Source organism: Pseudorasbora parva, chromosome 9 (assembly GCF_024679245.1).
Source record: "Pseudorasbora parva isolate DD20220531a chromosome 9, ASM2467924v1, whole genome shotgun sequence".
Lineage (NCBI taxonomy): Eukaryota > Metazoa > Chordata > Actinopteri > Cypriniformes > Gobionidae > Pseudorasbora > Pseudorasbora parva.
The window spans coordinates 9,462,502-9,480,731 of NC_090180.1; the positions used below are offsets into that span (position 1 = coordinate 9,462,502).

Here is an 18,230-nt window from a genome sequence, read left to right on the forward strand (position 1 = left end):
CACAAGTAAATTTAATGTAAAAAGTGCAAAGGTGATGGAAAAATGTACCTTTATTTGTGTTTATGCATACAAAATGGTTTAAAATGTAACTGTATAAAAATATGGTTGTCACCGTTGTAGTCAACAGCAGAAAGTCATGTTAAGAACTACACTTTCATGTGCATAAGCATAGGAAAAAGAAAAAAAAAGTATTCAAATAGATGTAAGCATGTATTCACTCATATGTCTCATACATAGTCTCCATTCCTGACATGAGTAGTGTTGTTATCAGATTTAATGATTACTTCATGCAGTATCTGCTGGGTTTCTTCTTCAACCCTTGAGCACAAGCACCTGGCTTTTCACCCTATAAGAACACAAAGAAGAGGTCATGTGATGGACTACTCATTGATAGGATAAGACACTGAAATTGTAATAAAACACTAAAAGACACATCTCAGGTTGCAAACAAACCTTGTACAAACTGCACACAAGACTGAAGAGGGAACTCATTGCTTTATCCTGAAGATCATCTGAGTGTTCCTGCAGGAACAACATTGAGACGTTTAATTACACTGATTAAAACAAATCAAAAACGTATAAATAATAAATAAACAAACTTCCTTACTCCATTAATGGTTATCCAAGGCACATACTGATGAGGGGGCTTCAGAGCATTTGTTTTTACTGCATTTTCATGCATTAATTTATTGCCCTGGTCTCCCTTCACACACTTCATGACTGAATCCCATGTTATTTCAGGATTATAGATTCCCAGACACTGAAATGGGAAGTACAGATTAGCATTGGGTTGATGGATCGATAGAATAATAGGTCAAACAGAAATGAATACTTACAGGCTGGGCCGATTTCAGCACATCTACACCAGACTCCATGCAAAAAATTACCGGAATAGCTTCCATGCCTAAATTATTCAACAGGCAGGTCTGATAGGAAATATTACAAATATTTTAGCTTTAAACAAGATGTCTTAAAGGTTAACTACACCAGTCCACTTCTGCTTTTAAAATGTATTGCCAACAGCAAAGCCTTACCTCAATCATGTTACCAAGGCATTCATCCTCTCCGTGCTGACAGATGAAGGTGTACTTCCCCTGATCTTCTTTCTCCTATTATGAAAACAAATGATGAGCGACATCATTTAACATTAAAGGGATAGTTTACCCAAAAATGTTAAGTCATTATTTACTCACCATCAAGTTGTTCCAAACCTTTATGAATGCCTTTTTTCTGCTGAACACAAAATATAATATTTTGAAGAATGTGTGTAACCAAACAAATGATGGACCCAATGGACTCCCATAATAAGGAAAAAATACCATGCAAGTCAATCAACTGTTACTGACATTCTTCAAAATATATTATTTTGAGTTCAGCTGAAAAAATACATTCACAGGTTTAGAACAACTTGAGGATAAGCAAATTACGACAGAATTGTAATTTTAGGTGACCTATTCCTTTAATGTAACGTACATCAATGGCAGCCTTATATTTTTAAAAAAATGGTTACCATTTGCACTGTCATTACATAACTATATTTGCATTGTCAAATACAATAAATATAATCTAGTTTCACCGTGTTAAATGCAAATAGCAGTTATGTGCTGTTTGTACAACGGGGACATTTGAGCAACAGTAGGTAGTGTAAATACCTGTGCATTTCCATATGGAACCAGATCAACGTTCATGATGTCTGACAGCATGATTAAGGTTGGCACGAGCTGTCCTACAAGAAAATTTCTGCATCCAGGACACAAAGACTCATAGTATAAGCTCACATTCACTTTGTTGGCGTTGGGCGTCGTCACGTTAAACTTCATGCATTGTTCCAGCACCTAAAACAGAAGGGAATAAAGGGAAATGATCAGTGCCAAAAAAAGGTCGGGATTTCCCAGATAGCGGAAATATTTGTCAGGGCAATTTGCATAGGTTAAATGTATCTACTGCAACTTCAAATGCGGTGAAAAATATGCATTAAAATGGTTTAAAACATGACTGGAAAAATATGGTCTTGTCACCAGTTAGGCTAGTCAGTAGGAAAGAATGTTCAAAACTACTCTTTCATGTAGCCCCATAAAAAAAACATTTAGGCAAAATTCTTAGACCATATAATAAGGAATATAAAACACAAGCGATCTAAAGGTTTCATATTATAAAATGTAAGGAGAAAGTTGCAAGTTGGTTTTTTTTTTCGATACTTACCCCACATTCGGCTGCAATGTCTTCAGAGTCGCACCACTGTGAAGGTGGATACTTACAGGAGTAAACAAACCGTCCACTGCATTTACTCAGCGAGAACACGGCGAAGAATAACACAGACAGTTTAACGCCGAACATGATTCCTGGTCACCTGCTTGCTTTGTGCTCTGAATAAAAATGTGTATGTGTTGTGTCCAACATTTTAAACTTTCTTCCTCCTTCATATAGCGAAGGGCCGAGATTTTGATTGGTGTATTTACGTGACGTCATTAAAATCCGGCAAAATCCAACACTGCAAATGCTGGAGACTTTTATTGTGAACACAAAACATTATTGCTGTCACGAGTAAGACTGTTCTGAAAATTGTATTTTTTTTGCAATGAAACATATGATACTAGTTGACAGTCAAATGTACACGTTTCCCGATTAAAACTACCAAACTGGCAACATTTAAATACTTTTAGACACTGTTGCACGAGGAATGCCACAGTGGCTATACGATCAGTACTTTCTGCCGCCATCAAAACTATTTTGTTCGAATAGACTAGTTCACTGTCTGCAGAGGTAGTGACAAAAAAAAAAAAAAAAAAAGGAGATGATATTTTGGCAAGAAAGGTGTGAAAGAGTGTGGATGATGCGGCGGCACCCTGCCACGAACAGCTGTATTCAAATGTTCTATGCTTGCCCAGGTGGATAATGCACAATAAAATAAGGACCATGCTGAATTTGGCTTGTGACTGTTAACATGTTAAAAGTGGGATGAGTGTTTTGCAAGTCAAATAAATAAATAAATCTGTATGTATTACTGAGTATAAAGCATGGATAAGCAATTATTTGATAATAATGGTCTCATTTTAAAACAGCAAAGAAAACCTTATAACCAAACCATGCATAATACTGGGTGAAAAAAGATGGGTTCAAGCCCTGTTCAATGTATTGTAGGAGTATGGACATCTCTCAACCCACATGAATTTTCACAGGTCACCTCAAGAAGGACTGGACTGGGAGATGAGTAAATATGGTGCCTCTAACAAAAGTGCTTAATGGCCTCCATTTACCGGTAGTGCAATTCTGATAATACAAGGATGTTAATTCTACCAATCCGGACCATCTGACTGGAAGAGACAGAAGAGCGAGGAGATTCAAGTGGTGCTCCAACTGATAAAGAGCATCCCAGAAAAGACGGAGGAGTCTTTATGAATTGTAGATCCTTTTTAATGCCTTATGTTACATAATTTTTCCTGTATGTTAATGATTTCATTGAGTGCATTTACCTTGAGAGTTCAGACTTGATCGCATGATGTGCCGTGGTATCAAAGTGTGTCCGTTTTCATCTATGCAGACATGAGATAATGCAAGATCTGCTATATTCTCTTAAAGGGGTTAAAATCACAACTGCTTACAAGGACATGGTGACCTAATAGGACCTGCATTTTGTCTCGAGTGCATCCTTGTTGGAGTACAAAGGTACTTTCCCTATAGTCCCTTCCTTTTACGCAAACACAGCATATAAAATAGTTTCAGAAGGCACAGGGCTTTTTTCCTGACTCTCTTTTCATTCTGCAATATCTTCATTATTTGGGGCCTTTCTTTAACTATACTCTGATATCACATCACAACTTCATCTTAAATACACAACTTGGATTTTATTGATAGATTTATCTCATCTTGAAACTTATTTGCTTACAATTTTAACATTTATTTGATTCATTTGTTGACTTTATGATTTTACACTATTTCATCAAATGTTTTATTCCTGATAAAAAATTTGATCTCTGACATAATCATTGCTCATCTGCTTGGATCACACTTTGTCTCTAAAGGATCTAAAATGACTTTGTCAACTCAAATTGTCAACTCAACGCAATAAAAATGCAGACTCTTGTTTCTGTGTGAACTTTACACATGATGGGTGTAAACAATCACATGGGCTGTTTATTCCAGTTTACTTCTCTGAACAATAATGTCCATGTCAAAGCTCCGTAAACAGAAACAGTGTGTGTACATCTAGCCTATAAATGTTAGTAGTCACACAGAGCCACATTTTGAAGACATAAATGATTGATCCATATTATACAATTTTAGATTTAAACTCACTATGCAATTGTTTTTGTTGGGAGGTGGTTGGATTAGATTTATTTAATTCATATGCTCTTGTAATTTTTAATTAAAATTGTAAACACCAATGATCCAATCAATCAACCCATCATGATGGACAAAATCAAATCCTGCCCTACATTTTTCCAGTTCAGGATTGAATATAAGGTCTCCCTTCTAACTCACCAGTGCATCTATGTAAATGCCCCCTCCTATCTGAAAGAACTACTCAAACCTTCAACTACAGCTCGATCACTTCGTTCAACAAATTCAAACCTCCTTCATCTTCCCAAAACTAAGCTCAGCTCTATGGGTGATCGGGCTTTCTGTTCTGCCACTCCTCGGATTTGGAATGCCTTACCCGACCATCTGAGGGCACCTTAAGCTCTTGAGACTTTTAAAAAAGGACTAAAACTTCTTTTCTTTTTGGGAGAGCTTATGTCTTTTAGCTATTTAATCTATTTTTATTTTCCCATTTTTAAATTACCTTAACTGTAGCACTTTGAAATTTGTTACAAATGTAATGTGCAATACAAATAAAATGTATTATTATTATTTTTCCTTTTCTCATTGGATGCTGATCACAATCAGGGAAGACATTTTCTGCAAGTTTAAAGAAAGTGTATGTAAGATTGTGGCCAAAACTGGTACTGCAGGTGTATCCCCTCTCCCCCTTCCTCTGACTCGAGGTTGCCAGATAGGCTGCAGGCTCAACAGGAACGTTTTTAACTACAGCTGTGGTAACTAGAGCAGAGCTGGAAACCCAGATGCAGACACTACTGACTTTGTGATTGGTCGATAGGTGGAGGGCGGAGCTTCAGGCCAAAACACAACATGTCAACATCAACATCAGTTGAGGGCTGCAACAACAACTTTTAAATGACAATATCCTGCCCGGACTACTGTTGTCAGTGATATAAGTATTTGAAATTAACATGATTTATTAATGTCTAGTGACATATCTGGGCCATATTATGATTAATCGAAATACATTTCTTACATACAGTTCCTTTAAAAGTATTGTTACATAAAATTCAGATATTCTTCGTAAAAATACTTTCAGTATATTTATTGATTTAAAAATCATCCCGATCCGGCTGTTGGTCACTTTGAATCAGAAAAATTATTTAGGTTGTCCCTATATTTGCACAGATTTTCAACCCCCAGGTAATCTAAAAACACATGCCAAAGTGTTTGTCAAAAACTGACCTAACAAGTTCACAGTATATTTTTTGCTGCTTCAGCATGACATTCCTGATAAAAGCAACAGTTGTTTGGATCACACCACACATCACAAGATCAAACTGATGACGACAGACAAGAAGGTGCAATAGACTCAATATCTTTTTATTGTCTTAAAAATAATTCCATCTACCTATTAAAGAGCAATATCTCTGTAATGCTTGTGTACCTGTTTGAGAGACAAACAACACTGATGCAAACTGTACACTGACAAATCTGAACCCAAAAACAGATTGGAGAGAACAGAAGTAGTAAAAGGAAATGGAAGTATGTACATAAAGTTTGCCCGCACACACACACAGACACACACACTCACTCACTCACAAACACTCACTCACTCACAAACACACACTCACTCTCACACATCCAGTAGAAATGTACTGGTAACAAACAGTGCTCCCCATCCTCCATGTCTAATGGCACTTTGGTGTGCATTATCTTCAACAGACTACTTCAACAAGACAGTAAGATATCATTTAGTTTAAAGAGGTGAAGGATAATGAGTGGTTATGTCATAACCACTAAATACAAAAATACATGTCTATTAAACATTTGGCCCTGCTGTATCTTACTTTTCAGTATAGATCTTGTCATAGAAAGAAGGAAAGGGGGAAAAGAACTATTCATTTGCTCTAACTGAGACTACAGAAGGAAGTTGAACAGAAATCAGGATATAATTGTCAGAATGATTAAAGTCCAGTATGAAACTTTATATGCAACTTGAAAAATGTCTGCTATGGAACGAAAAAGCAGGCAAACCGGTTGTGGGTCACAGCTGCATTTTAAAGACCACATTAAAGTTCTTTTTTTATTCAGAAGGAAAAGTGTTGTGAGGTGAGGGAGCACTGTTTCAAGAGAACAAAGAAGGGAAACAAAATATTCAAGTTTAAAACAGAGGCACACAAAAAAAAAGAACAAAAAAAAGACGAGCCCCGTCTGACAGACAGAGCACATTTGAAAACATCTTCTATTTGGTTAATTAGATACTGTAAACATTTGTAACTGTACTGAATGGAAGAGAGATATTCAAGCTAGCTTATCTTTGAATCCGTAAGGTCATTACTTAAAATGAGAAACAAAACATTGACATACAATTATAGACTCTCTTTAAAAAGGAGTTAAAGAAAATAAAAACAAAGAACAGACCCACTTCGGCACAATCATAACACATTATGACATTACAGGCCTGTAACTAAAATGTGTACCTAACCTATATCCATTGCTCATAAAGACTGTCAAGCTTCATTAATTCCTACTCATAAATCACCTCAAGATGTGCTTGTATAGTGCATTTAGAGGATTTTACTCCACTGCTTTATCTCACACAAACTCGTCACATCCAACACTCTGGCTCATTCTCTGTGCTCTCAAAGACCTGACGTCAGTCAGTCAGAACATTCAAGGAATCATAACCAGTGTTTCTGTTCTTGCTCCACTCCACACCATCATTGCAAAACAACTTCATCCTATCGATAGGATGAAACAAACTGGAGTATATCAACAAACACGCTTACAAAACTAAAGCCTGCTCCACTCTATCGTCTGTAGTGGACTTACAAAACAAAAATCAATCCATCTAAAGGGAGGATGTCAAAAGCGAATAATTAATACACTAGATTTAGGCAAGTTTAAACTTTCAAGATTTTTAATTTCAGCTTGCCCTTTAAATCAATTGAAAGCATCTATTTTTGACAGTTTGCTAGCCTATTTTTATTGATTAAAACATAGCCAGAATTAAAAGCCTGTTCACGCCTACATAAATGTTCGAAACAGTCAGATTTTCTTGTGTGTGTTTAGACAAATGCTTATAAAACCATAAACGTGCTGAATAAAAATGTCTTTTCACTCTTTGACGTTTGTGGAAAAGCAAGAAATACTCTGCTTACCACGTTTTACAAAAGTTTTAGGTAACTTTTCGTTGATCTGCAACTTTTTGTAGGTCTTTCTTTAGCAGTTTATTATATTATCTAATAAAGTTATTAGATTTTTATTTCTGTCATGAAATAAAAAAATAAAAAGGAAATTGAGACTTTAAAAAAAATCTTTTCTGAATTTATATATTTTTTACTAGTTATCATTAAATATTTATTATTTTAAGCAGAATAGCGAGTTTAAAAGATATAAATGCATGGATTTCTGAGAAGTCAAAATTGTGAGATATAAACAACAATAAAAAAGTTGTAATTACCTCTATTTTTGTATTTCGTTTTTGGAAGAAAAAAAACGGAACTGCGCGATTTGCAAGGATTTTCTATTTCCAGAACCACTATGTATTCGGTTTTCGAGAGCCATCGAGTTGTAGTTTTATTGTAACAGTGTCAGCGGCTCTGGGTGTGAGGCCAAAAGTGTGTTTGGATAGCTTTATTCACAGTGCAATGGATAAGAGATTAGAACACCTCTCTGTATATAAAAAAAAATCTATTGCAGTGATGGCATGTGAATTTTCATGTTAGTTACAAGCCATTCAATCAAATTCAAATGTTTATCGCATCGAAAATTGTCGGTGTGAACAGGCCTTCAAAATGGATGAAATTACTCCTGTTGTTAAAAAGGTAACTCAAATTAACTTCCACGAAAGTGCATACTGGTTAAAACCAAACCTCATTAAAAGCATACAAGCTAACAAATAAGAGTTAAGCTGAATTACAAATAAGAGGTCTTCTCTAACTTTCTACTCCCAATACACCTGCAATAAGAAAGCGTTTTATTTTAAAGTACTTAATGCGTTTGATGGGATGACCCTCCTTTTGGTTGTAGGGTTTATTGACTCTATGGAAGTGAAGCATTCTGTACTGCCCTAATCCCAGGAAAACTCCTCAAGGACACATTGGGCAGAAGGCACTTTAAAAAACCACTTCCTTTCCAAAAATTGAATCACTAATTCTTAGTAAGGAAACATAGAATTGCTATCTGGAACTGCCTGATAAAAAAATGCATATGGTCACTTTTTTATCCAGCTGACTGTATGACGTACAGACCCGTGTATCATCTGACAACATGAGCCATAGCAAAAAGCCTGTGATGCCATGAAACACTAGGGGAAGTACAGTTACAAAACGCCAAACAACCATTAGGACTCATTTACTACCACAATATATCAACTTGCACCTGATAATTTCCTCGAAAATCTGTAATCACATCCAGGTGTTTTCACGAGAGTTTTTCCGTTTCGTTTTTGCTTGCGCCTGTTGAATAACCTGCTTTGCCCCTTGAAACCGTTCTAAGCGAGTGAAAGTTCCTGTGCGTGTCGTTGCTTTGGGATCACATTTGTTTTGCTCTGGATCTTAACAGTTCGCTATAGCTATGCATCATTCTCATGTTACAAGAATCAAAAATAAAGCAGGAAGCACCAATACCAGCCCACAGAAACCATTAAGATGCCAGACTTCAGCTCTGTGGTGTAAAATCTCAAATAAAAGTACACATTTGTTGATGGCTATTTATTCTCACCATGACGACTAGCTTTTTAAGAGGCAGATTAGAAGCTAAGAGGACTTCAGAGTCCCTCGACCACATCTGATATATATATAAAAAAGGTTTTTATTTCACATCTTCTACAGGACAACTCACATAAAGAGGAATCTATTTGTATGATTGGCAGAAGCGAACTACCAAACAAATACACAGTGACATAAAGGTGCGTTCACGGCATGTCGGTATTACTGTAATGACGAGATTACAGTACAGCTCGGAATAGAACATCACGCGCTGTCATCTCGAGACTACTGTTATCACGACATGGCGTTAACGCAGCATAACAGCTAAAAGATTGATTATCAACAGCTGCGACTTTCGGTTAATTCCTCATCTGGTCCCTGGCCTGTGTCCCAATCGAAAATATCCAAGACTATGACACTAGTTCGAGCTTTCATGGAAACACGGGACGCTTTCCTCTCTCTTTGTGTTGGGACAACAAATACAGAGTACTCAAGCTGTGATCTTACCATAATTACTGCAGCTGACTTTAAATTGATACGGAAAACTATGGGCTTACAAAAAAGCCGTACGTTTACTTATGATAATATACTGTGCTTATCTGTTCTCTATGATAAACATAAAAGTTCGGCGTTAGTATAGTTTGCTCTGTATAATGTGCTTAATCATGCTTTATATGCGTGTCCTCGGCAGTCTCGCGTCGCGGCGCTCATCTAGGCGGCTGTGCGAGGACTGGGTAGGCCAGGGTTACATTCAGTGAGTCGTTGTGCTGGACCAGAGAGGTGTGTTTGTAGTGCAGGACCAAGTCTTTCAAGGAACCGTAAAGGTTGTAGGGCTCAGCAAATCCAAAACCTGTGGCCGTCTTGTAAACCATGCAATGCTTGATCTCTCCATCCACTCTGTTGAAAAAGAAGAACATGCGCCATGCGAGAGGGAGATAGGGTTAGTTCACCCGAAAATGAAATTTATGTAATTAATGACAAAAACTACGACTTTATTCAGCATTGTCTTCTCTTCCGTGTTTGTTTTCAATCGCGTGTCAAACTGCCAAACTGCTGAAATCATGTGACATTTGTGATCCAAATTCTGAATCAATATGCTAATTCATAACCGTTCGAGTCTTTGTTTGAGGACTGAGAACAAACACGGAAGCATAGACAATGCTGAATAAAGTCATAGTTTTTGTTATTTTCTGGACCAAAATGTATTTTTGATGCTTCAAGAGATTCTAACTTACCAACTGATGTCACATATGGACTACTTTGATCTTTTTATTACCTTTCTGGACATTATAGTGTGCATACACTTTTATTGGAGGAACAGAAAAGCTCTCGGACTAAATATAAAATATCTTAAACTGTGTTCCAAAGAAGAACGGAGGTCTTACGGGTGTGGAACGACATTAGGGTGAGTCATTAATGACATAATTGACATTATTGGGTGAACTAACCCTTTAAAGAAGTGCCGGTCACAGGTGGGGTAAGGAATAAATATTAAGGAATAGAGACTAAATCAAACTCAAGACTTTTTGAGACCTGCACAAATAAAATTTAAAATCCTGTAGGAGAGTGACACGGAAAATAAGAGATTGTTAAAAGTATCTTTGTTCGATTTTTGCGCACAAATTTAAAACTTCAAGGTTTAATCACTGGAGTCACATGGACTATCTTGAAAGGGTCATTGTGATGCTGTCTATGTAGGGTCAGAAAGCTCTCAAATTACATAAAAAATATCTTCATTTGTGTTCCGAAGATGAACGAAGGTCGCTTTGGAATGAGATGAGCATGAGCAATTCATGACAAAACTGATCCCTTTAAGGCTAGAGCTTCCCCACTGATTTCAGAAGCACCCTCATACCCCCTTTTCCACTAACATGGTTTTGATGCGGGTTCCCGGGCCTGTGTCCGTTCTTGAGCCATTCCATGCATTTCCACTGCAGAGAAGTTAGTTCCGGCACGGAAAGATCGTTTCAACATTCAAACATGTGGCCAGTTCAAGACAGTTTTCCCGGTTGAGAACAGGTTCTGCACGGGAACTTTGCGGTCCACGTCAGTGGAAAAATGGTATCAGTGGGCTGCATTAGGTAACGCAATGGTTATTTTGTATTCATATTGGCTGCCATGCTAAATCACATTAAAATTAAGAGTGGTTTGTGAACGTAGCTGCTTTAATAACATCATTTATGACAGGCGTTTATGCTCGGATGTGTAGGTTGTTACTTGGCAACATGTAACTTGAAACTATTTCATGGAAATCTATTTAAATGTTTTTAAGCACATCTCCTTAGCGTTTCCCTGGAACTGGTTCACCCTCCACCTATGTCTATATATTGAATGTGTTAAAGGAACACTCCACCGGTTTTAGAAATAGGGCTTATTCAACACATTTAGATATGTGGGGAAATGGGTTATTAATGGGAATTATTAATTAATAACTAAATTTAATACTTTTTAAAGGATTATGCAGGAAAATTTATGCAAAATTATTTGCGTCTTTTTAAAACCTGCATAAATGTAATCTCAGTTGGTTGAAAGCTAAATGATTTGATTTACTAAAGAAATAGATCACACAAGACTTTTTCGGGAGTCAGACTACACTGTATGAACTGTATGTTTCTGATTCACTACAAGAAGAATCAATTCCTTAGAATCATTTGTTGTTATCAGACTAGTCTAGTCAAACGCTCGAAATTTGATGCTGGAGTGAATTGAATTAAGTAGTGTAAGAAAACACTTTTTAAAACCACTTACAGAATCGAATGCTGTTCCACTATTTATTATTATAATTTTTTTTTAAAATGGAACTGGTTCTGAATAAGCAGAAAACCAAATGTGAAGCTGGATTCAGTGAATAGAGCATTGGTTCAATAACTCACACCACAGAGCAGGCGTAGGAGCCTTTTTGGGTCTGGCTCTCTCTGATGAGGAAGGTGCCGTCTCGTTTGCCTCTCAAGAGATCCTCCGCCTGTACGCGCTTTATGTCCCCAACGTACCAAGAGCTCTCGTCGTGATGCGCTTGATCGTCATCGTCGTCCAACAGAGAATAGAAGCTAAAAGGTCAAAAGTGATTAATGACTGTATGAATAATGACTGTCTACATCTAATTTTACTATCCAAAATATCATTAGTGATTATAATGTTCCATTAGTGTGCATTGTGCAATAGGATATTTTAGTTAAAGGGTTAGTTCACCCAAAAATAAAAATTAGCCCATGATTTACTCACCCTCAAGCCATTCTAGGTGTATATGGCATTCTTCTTTCATAGAATACAATCAGTTATATTAAAAATGCCCTGGCTCTTCCAAGTTTTATAATGGCAGGGACTTCATTAATAAACCCTTCTGAAGCAAAGTGGCGCATTTGTGTAAGAAAAATATCCATATATAAAACTTTATAAACTAAAATAACTATCTTCTGATGGCGGTCAGTGGTACGCAAGTCTACTTACGGCAAAAGAGTAACCCCTGACGTGACAAACTCAAGCCCCTCTCGTCTTATATCAAAATCCTCCATCATTTCTCTTTAAAAAATCTTGTTTTAGACTTTTAATTCATGACCAGTATTTTGTTTTGCTTTATTCTCTGAGCTTCTGTGTTCGTCAATACACATGCGTCAACAGTTCAAGTGTTACTCTTCCGCTGTAAATCAATGCATACGGCAGTCTGCCGGAAGTTAGTTATTTTAGACTATAAAGTTTTAAATATGGATATTTTTCTTGCACAAATGCATCACTTCGCTTCAGAAGGCCTTTATAAACCCCCCGGAGCCGTGTGGAGTAGTTATATGATGGATAGATGCACTTTTATAGTTTTCAACAACTGAAACAAGAAGTCACAGCCATTATAATGTTTGAAAGAGCCATGAATTTTTTAATTTTACTATGATTTGACCTATTATATCCGATTTCATTCAATGACTTGAGGGTGAGTAAATCATGGGCTATTTTTTTTTTAACGTTCCTGCTTTTTTATTCAATTTTTTTAGCCCATGTCATCACCAAAAAGCCTATTTTCATGACAAACAGACTGATTTAACATACAATGGCAAACATAAATAAATCCACTCATTTTTCTGTACAATTACAAAGTAAAATCTTTTACTTTAATATTTGACAGAAATTCTGCATTTTTCAACTTTTTGTGAATAAAACCTGTTTAAGCGCACGCAATAACACGTGTCTTAATAAATGTCTTAGATTCTCTAAGTGGTGGTCTATGGGTTTCCCAAAAGGACTAATGTACATGGGCCTGGCTTTATACAAATGTAGGTCTTATTTGCACTTCTAAAGACAGAACTTACTCTTCTGATTCATTCTTTTCACCCAGCCATTCATTGATCTTCCTTTGCCTGGTGCCTTTCTGAGTCAACCATCTGTAAAGACAATATCAGTGTTGTTAACATCACCAACGGTTACCTGTGAATAAACAACCAGAGTACAGAGTATCCCTGCCACAATTTTCTGAATCTACAGCATCAGAGCAAAATTAATTATATTGTGAGCTTGCAGTAATGCCTGTGTACTGCAAATGAATTTCCACACAATAGGTTTTTGTATTGTGTTGTCTATATTGGCTCCACTCAGCAATGAAAAAAACTTACTAGTCATTTCTACAAACATAAGATTCAAACAAACTTACAAACATATCTGTCTTTTATAAATATGATAAAACTAACTCTTGGAGATATGAAGGATGCAATTCTACTCTATAGGTACTCAAGATTAACATAATATTGGCAGAAACTGTGTTTTATGTACCCTATAAAAATGTATCAGTTTCCACAAAAATATTAAGCATCACAACGGTTTTCAACATTGATAATAATAAGAAATGTTTCTTCAGCAACAAATCAACACAATGATTTCTGAAGGATCATGTGACACTGAAGACTGGAGTAATGATGCTGAAAATTCAGCTTTCAGACACGGGCATAAATTAAATTTGAACATATATTAAAACAGAAATCCATATGTGTGTGGTGGCTGTTCTTACACAAGGTATTGGTCCCTTAGCTTTCTCAGCTGTATGAGGTCTGGTTTCAAGCTGTTCATCCTCTTGTCTATCTCTCGATTGTCTGTGGCTTGTCTCTTTAAGTCCAGTTCCAATTTACTCTTGCTGTCATGAATCTCTGTCACTCTGGACTTCAGCTTCTCAGAGTTGCTCTGAATTCTGAATAGACAGTGAAAAAGTTTCCCTCTGACATAGAAGCCAAAACATTATTCAAATCCAAAGTAACACCAGTGAATTAAGGATTGGATGGATATAGTGCTCTGTTGTGTAATGACAAACAAGACTACCTCTCAATCTCCTTGTCATTGCCTTCTCTGCGAAACTTCTCAATGTTCTCTCTGCTGAGGCGCTCCTGGGTCTCACACTGCTCCTCAAAGATCTTGATGGTCTCATTAAAGGCCTCTATGGCTGTTCGCTTCATCTGCAGCTCCTGAGAGAGATCCAACAGACCATCTCCATTAGTGACTCTTTTAATTAGATCCCAATGCATTTGAAGGAGATATGAAATGCGGCCTACTTGTGATGTGCGTGTGTATTCTTCATACAGTACATCATATTCACGACTTTTCTCCTGAAACTGCTCGTGATAAACCTTCAGCTGCTCTCCAACCGCCTCAATACTGTCCTCTTTCACCACCTGATCCTGCAGAGCACAAAAAGATGTGTTCACAAGCCTTATTCACCCCAAAATTAATTCATTATTTTCTCACCCTCAAGTTGGTTTTAACTGGAAATGTGCAAAACCATATATTTTTTTTAAATCGACTAGTTGGTAGGTTGCTTGATGCTGCCCAGACTGCTTAAATAAGTGCTGTGTTTTATGAGTGGACAAAGAAGTAAACAAATTACCTTAAAGGGGGGGTGAAATGCTGTTTCATGCATACTGATCTTTTTACACTGTTAAAGACATGGAATCCCATACTAAACATGGACAAAGTTTCAAAAGTTAAGGTGGACGTTTGATGGGAGTATTTCTTTGTCAAAAATACTACTTCCGGTTAGTCATAAGTTTCGGCAAGTTTTTTGCGATCATGCGTCCCCTTTGACGTTAATGGGGGCGGAATTTCCTTGTATGGGCCTTGCGGACAATTCTACCGGAAGCGCGTGAGAGAGAGAGAGGGAGAGAGCGAAAGTAACAGGCTACGCCCATCAAAGCGCTGGCTCGTAGGCTGCGCTGCACAGGTAATGTGCACAATTAACAATGACATCAAAAAGTGCGTTTTTGGTTGCCAGACCAAGACAGTCCTGCACAGATTCCCCAAAAACCCCGTGTTAAGGCAACAGTGGATGGAATTTGCTTTTCCGGATCAGCAACTGAGTTGCGCGAATGTTTATATCTGTTCGCTGCATTTCGGTGCCGACTGTTTCATAAACAAGGCCCAGCTGACGCCGGATTTTCCAATCGCCTAATGCTGAATGATGGAGCAGTCCCAACGATAAAGGTCCCAACGTTAGAACCGCGGGCGGTGAGTTAGACTGCTTCAAATGTCTGTGTTTTTGCCTATGCTCATCAAGTAGCCCAAACATGATCACGTATAGTTACTATATATATTACTATATATATAAATTGATCAATGGAGCATGCGATGTGTAGTGCGTGTACATTTGTTTAGCTGGCCACTATATGTGTAACTTTATGTTTGTGTATTGTAAAAGCACTCCAAACAACAATACACAAAGAGTGGGGAAATATGTTGAACTAAATAAGCGCGCTTCTTCATTCAAATGCGCTACTATTCCGTGTCTTTCTATGTAAACACTAACTTAGCCTGCCGTGCAAAACCAGTCCGCTTAATAACGTTACAATTGTCTACACAAACCACGCGTAAACACACACACACACGTGCACAACTGCACTTCTCACATGTACACCTTCAAAGACAAAAATACGACGATATAATTCAAGTATAAATATGTAAATAACACAAGTCGCTAAGCATATTATATAGTTAGTGTATAACTTGTACCACATACAGACGTCCTGCTCTAGTCGTTTTTGCTGCTGCTCCTGTTCAACTGCAGCCTCAGGGTCTGATTCCGGATCATAGATGTATGGCTGTATCTGATTAAAAGCCATATTTTTATTTTGAATAAAGTTTTTCCCGCTGTTAGGGATGACACAGCTTTACGACGCACTCGACTCAACACAATAGCAGCAGCGCGCACACGTCATTATTTAGCTCCACTCACACGATACGCCCCCACCCGCTCGGCTTTTTTCGGAAAGACTCGGAACAGCGCATCTTTCTTATATAATAATTAAAAAAATAAAGACTTTTCGGAGATATGCAGGATGCAATGCTACTCTATAGGTACTCAAGATTGACATGACACTGACTGAAACTGAGTGTTTCACCCCCCCTTTAAAAAGATTTCCATGTCAAAGAAGGCTTAACTTTTTGGGCCAGATTTTGTTCAAATGACATCGCAGTCGTTTGCTCATCACCTTTTCACCTGAACCAAATCAAAAATACCCCTTTAAGGGGCTATTACATAAGAAACAATATTGACTTGGGATGGGCCGATATATCAACCAATAATCGGTAACAGCTATAGGTAACGAAAGCTTTTGTTTTCACTATTGGCCAATTTTTTAAAAACAGCCGATGATCAGGGCCAGTTACATTCTGTCAATTAAAAGGGGGCGGAAAAACATGTCAGACTGTGACTTCTCATAAAAAACTTGTGGAAGTTGTGGAAATTAACATTACAATAACACATTAACAGTTAAAACAGCAACATTATATCTGGCTCTGGTTGAACCATTGAATCACCTGTAGTTCAATGGCTCTGGTTGAACCATTGAATCACCTGTAGTTCAAACTAGGGTTGCCAGGATCATGCCTCGGTTCATGCAGCCCGGAGTGTTTCAGTGTTTCAACGGCGAAAAGATGGCAATAAAACAGCTTGTAAACAATGTCACTTAATGCTGCATTTACCTTAGGAAAGTTATCCAACATTCACAGTTCATTAGTTAGCTATAAAAACACTAGAAAGCTTATTTACTGTTAATTATATATGTATGTTTTGAAAAATTGGTCACGAAGACAAGCGTTCATGAAAACTACCTTATATGCAAACTGAGCTGGATACAAGCATTTCAGTTTTTATTTAAAGGTGCACTATGTAACTTTCCATCCACTGGAGGGCGCCTATTTTAAACAAAGGCGTAGTTTGATGACGCCAAGTGTGAGCACAGCATCTTGGGACATGTGGTCTTCACCTCACAGTCGGTGGAAAATAGGACTCGGGCAGAAATCATGTTCATGGATGCGGTTATTAACTGTAGTGTAAAGCAGAGCAGGACCGAGTGTTGTGGGGCTGAGCACGGCCGCTGGAGCGATTGTTATATAAACACACGGCTCACGAGTACCGGGACTTTTATTATGACGGGACAAAGTCGCCGGGCGCTCGCACTTCTGCTTTTTCTGGTCAGCTAAAGCAGCTCTGTTTATCCTATCAGATACATTTAAGTGTGTTTAAAATGATGTTCTGACGTTCCTCTGTGCGTTCGTTTGGCACTGATTGGCATGTTCACACTGCCAAGAAAAAAGCGTTTCTGCAGAATAAAACCGAGGGATATGACGCGATTGACAGGCGACTCGCTCAAACGCTATGCTGAAACGTCCCTGTCCTTAGTTAAAATAGCAATTTTCTCACAATTTACAAATAGTTGGAAACATTTGGGATATTGTAAGAACTCAACTGAACAAAATATATAACACTGGCCTAGTGGCTTTTGGATATTTTACTGCAAAAATACTACCTAGTGCACATTTAAGAATAATTATATCTGAAAATAAATTAAATATTTAGTTTGGGCTCTGTTGTTAGTTTTAGCCCCTAATATTATAAAAATGTACCAAATGAGAGGGTTCATTATATAGTTTACAATATTAGTTTTTAGTTTTATTTATTCGTTTTCTCTCTCATTGAAATCAAACTAATTGGTATGGGCAGTTATCTTTCTGAATAATCGGCTATCTATATCAGCAGATTAATTTAGTATCAGTGCAACTCTACAACTAAGTTCAAAAGAGCCAGATGAAGCTCAACAATAATGGCCTTTTTGCATTTCTTAAACGTGCAGTGTGTAAACTTTAGCTGTGTGAATTGCAACCGCCCAATGCTCACACCTCCCTTTCAAAGGACATAGAGAAGCTACGGTAAATATTACACAATGCACCGTAGTTGAAAATGAATTCTAATAACAAATTTAGTATTATATTATATTATATATTATATTA

General features: G+C 37.3%; 2 protein-coding genes across 4 annotated transcripts in view; both read right to left on the reverse strand.

Moving 5' to 3' along the window:
- Positions 1-32: 32 nt before the first annotated feature.
- On the reverse strand, positions 33-2,430 carry ifi30a (IFI30 lysosomal thiol reductase a). Its single transcript, XM_067453763.1, has 7 exons — positions 2,203-2,430; positions 1,653-1,835; positions 1,035-1,109; positions 837-926; positions 608-760; positions 454-522; positions 33-346 (listed from the first exon to the last, which is right to left on the reverse strand). Exons 1-7 carry the CDS (start codon positions 2,335-2,337, stop codon positions 281-283), a joined length of 771 nt encoding a protein of 256 aa, XP_067309864.1. The 5' UTR covers positions 2,338-2,430; the 3' UTR covers positions 33-280.
- A 3,192-nt stretch (positions 2,431-5,622) lies between these two features.
- pik3r2 (phosphoinositide-3-kinase, regulatory subunit 2 (beta)) overlaps positions 5,623-18,230 on the reverse strand; it is a 33,188-nt gene continuing 20,580 nt past the window's right edge. For all 3 annotated transcript variants that reach the window (XM_067453769.1, XM_067453770.1, XM_067453771.1), the window contains exons 11-16: positions 14,501-14,626; positions 14,271-14,413; positions 13,966-14,142; positions 13,274-13,345; positions 11,849-12,022; positions 5,623-9,872 (exon numbers count right to left, since the gene is read on the reverse strand). In XM_067453769.1, the coding sequence (XP_067309870.1) occupies positions 9,683-9,872; positions 11,849-12,022; positions 13,274-13,345; positions 13,966-14,142; positions 14,271-14,413; positions 14,501-14,626 (882 nt within the window). In that variant the 3' untranslated portion in view covers positions 5,623-9,682. The remainder of the gene's footprint in view (positions 9,873-11,848; positions 12,023-13,273; positions 13,346-13,965; positions 14,143-14,270; positions 14,414-14,500; positions 14,627-18,230) is intronic.

Bases quoted from the DNA above. Each gene is read 5' to 3' on its own strand.
- ifi30a (XM_067453763.1), bottom strand. From the start codon at position 2,337: ATGTTCGGCGTTAAACTGTCTGTGTTATTCTTCGCCGTGTTCTCGCTG. The intron at 1,110-1,652 runs GTATTTACACTA...TTTTCATAATAG, and splicing joins TTCCATATGGAAATGCACAG to GAGAAAGAAGATCAGGGGAA. The intron at 761-836 runs GTAAGTATTCAT...TTCCCATTTCAG, and splicing joins TGCTGAAATCGGCCCAGCCT to TGTCTGGGAATCTATAATCC.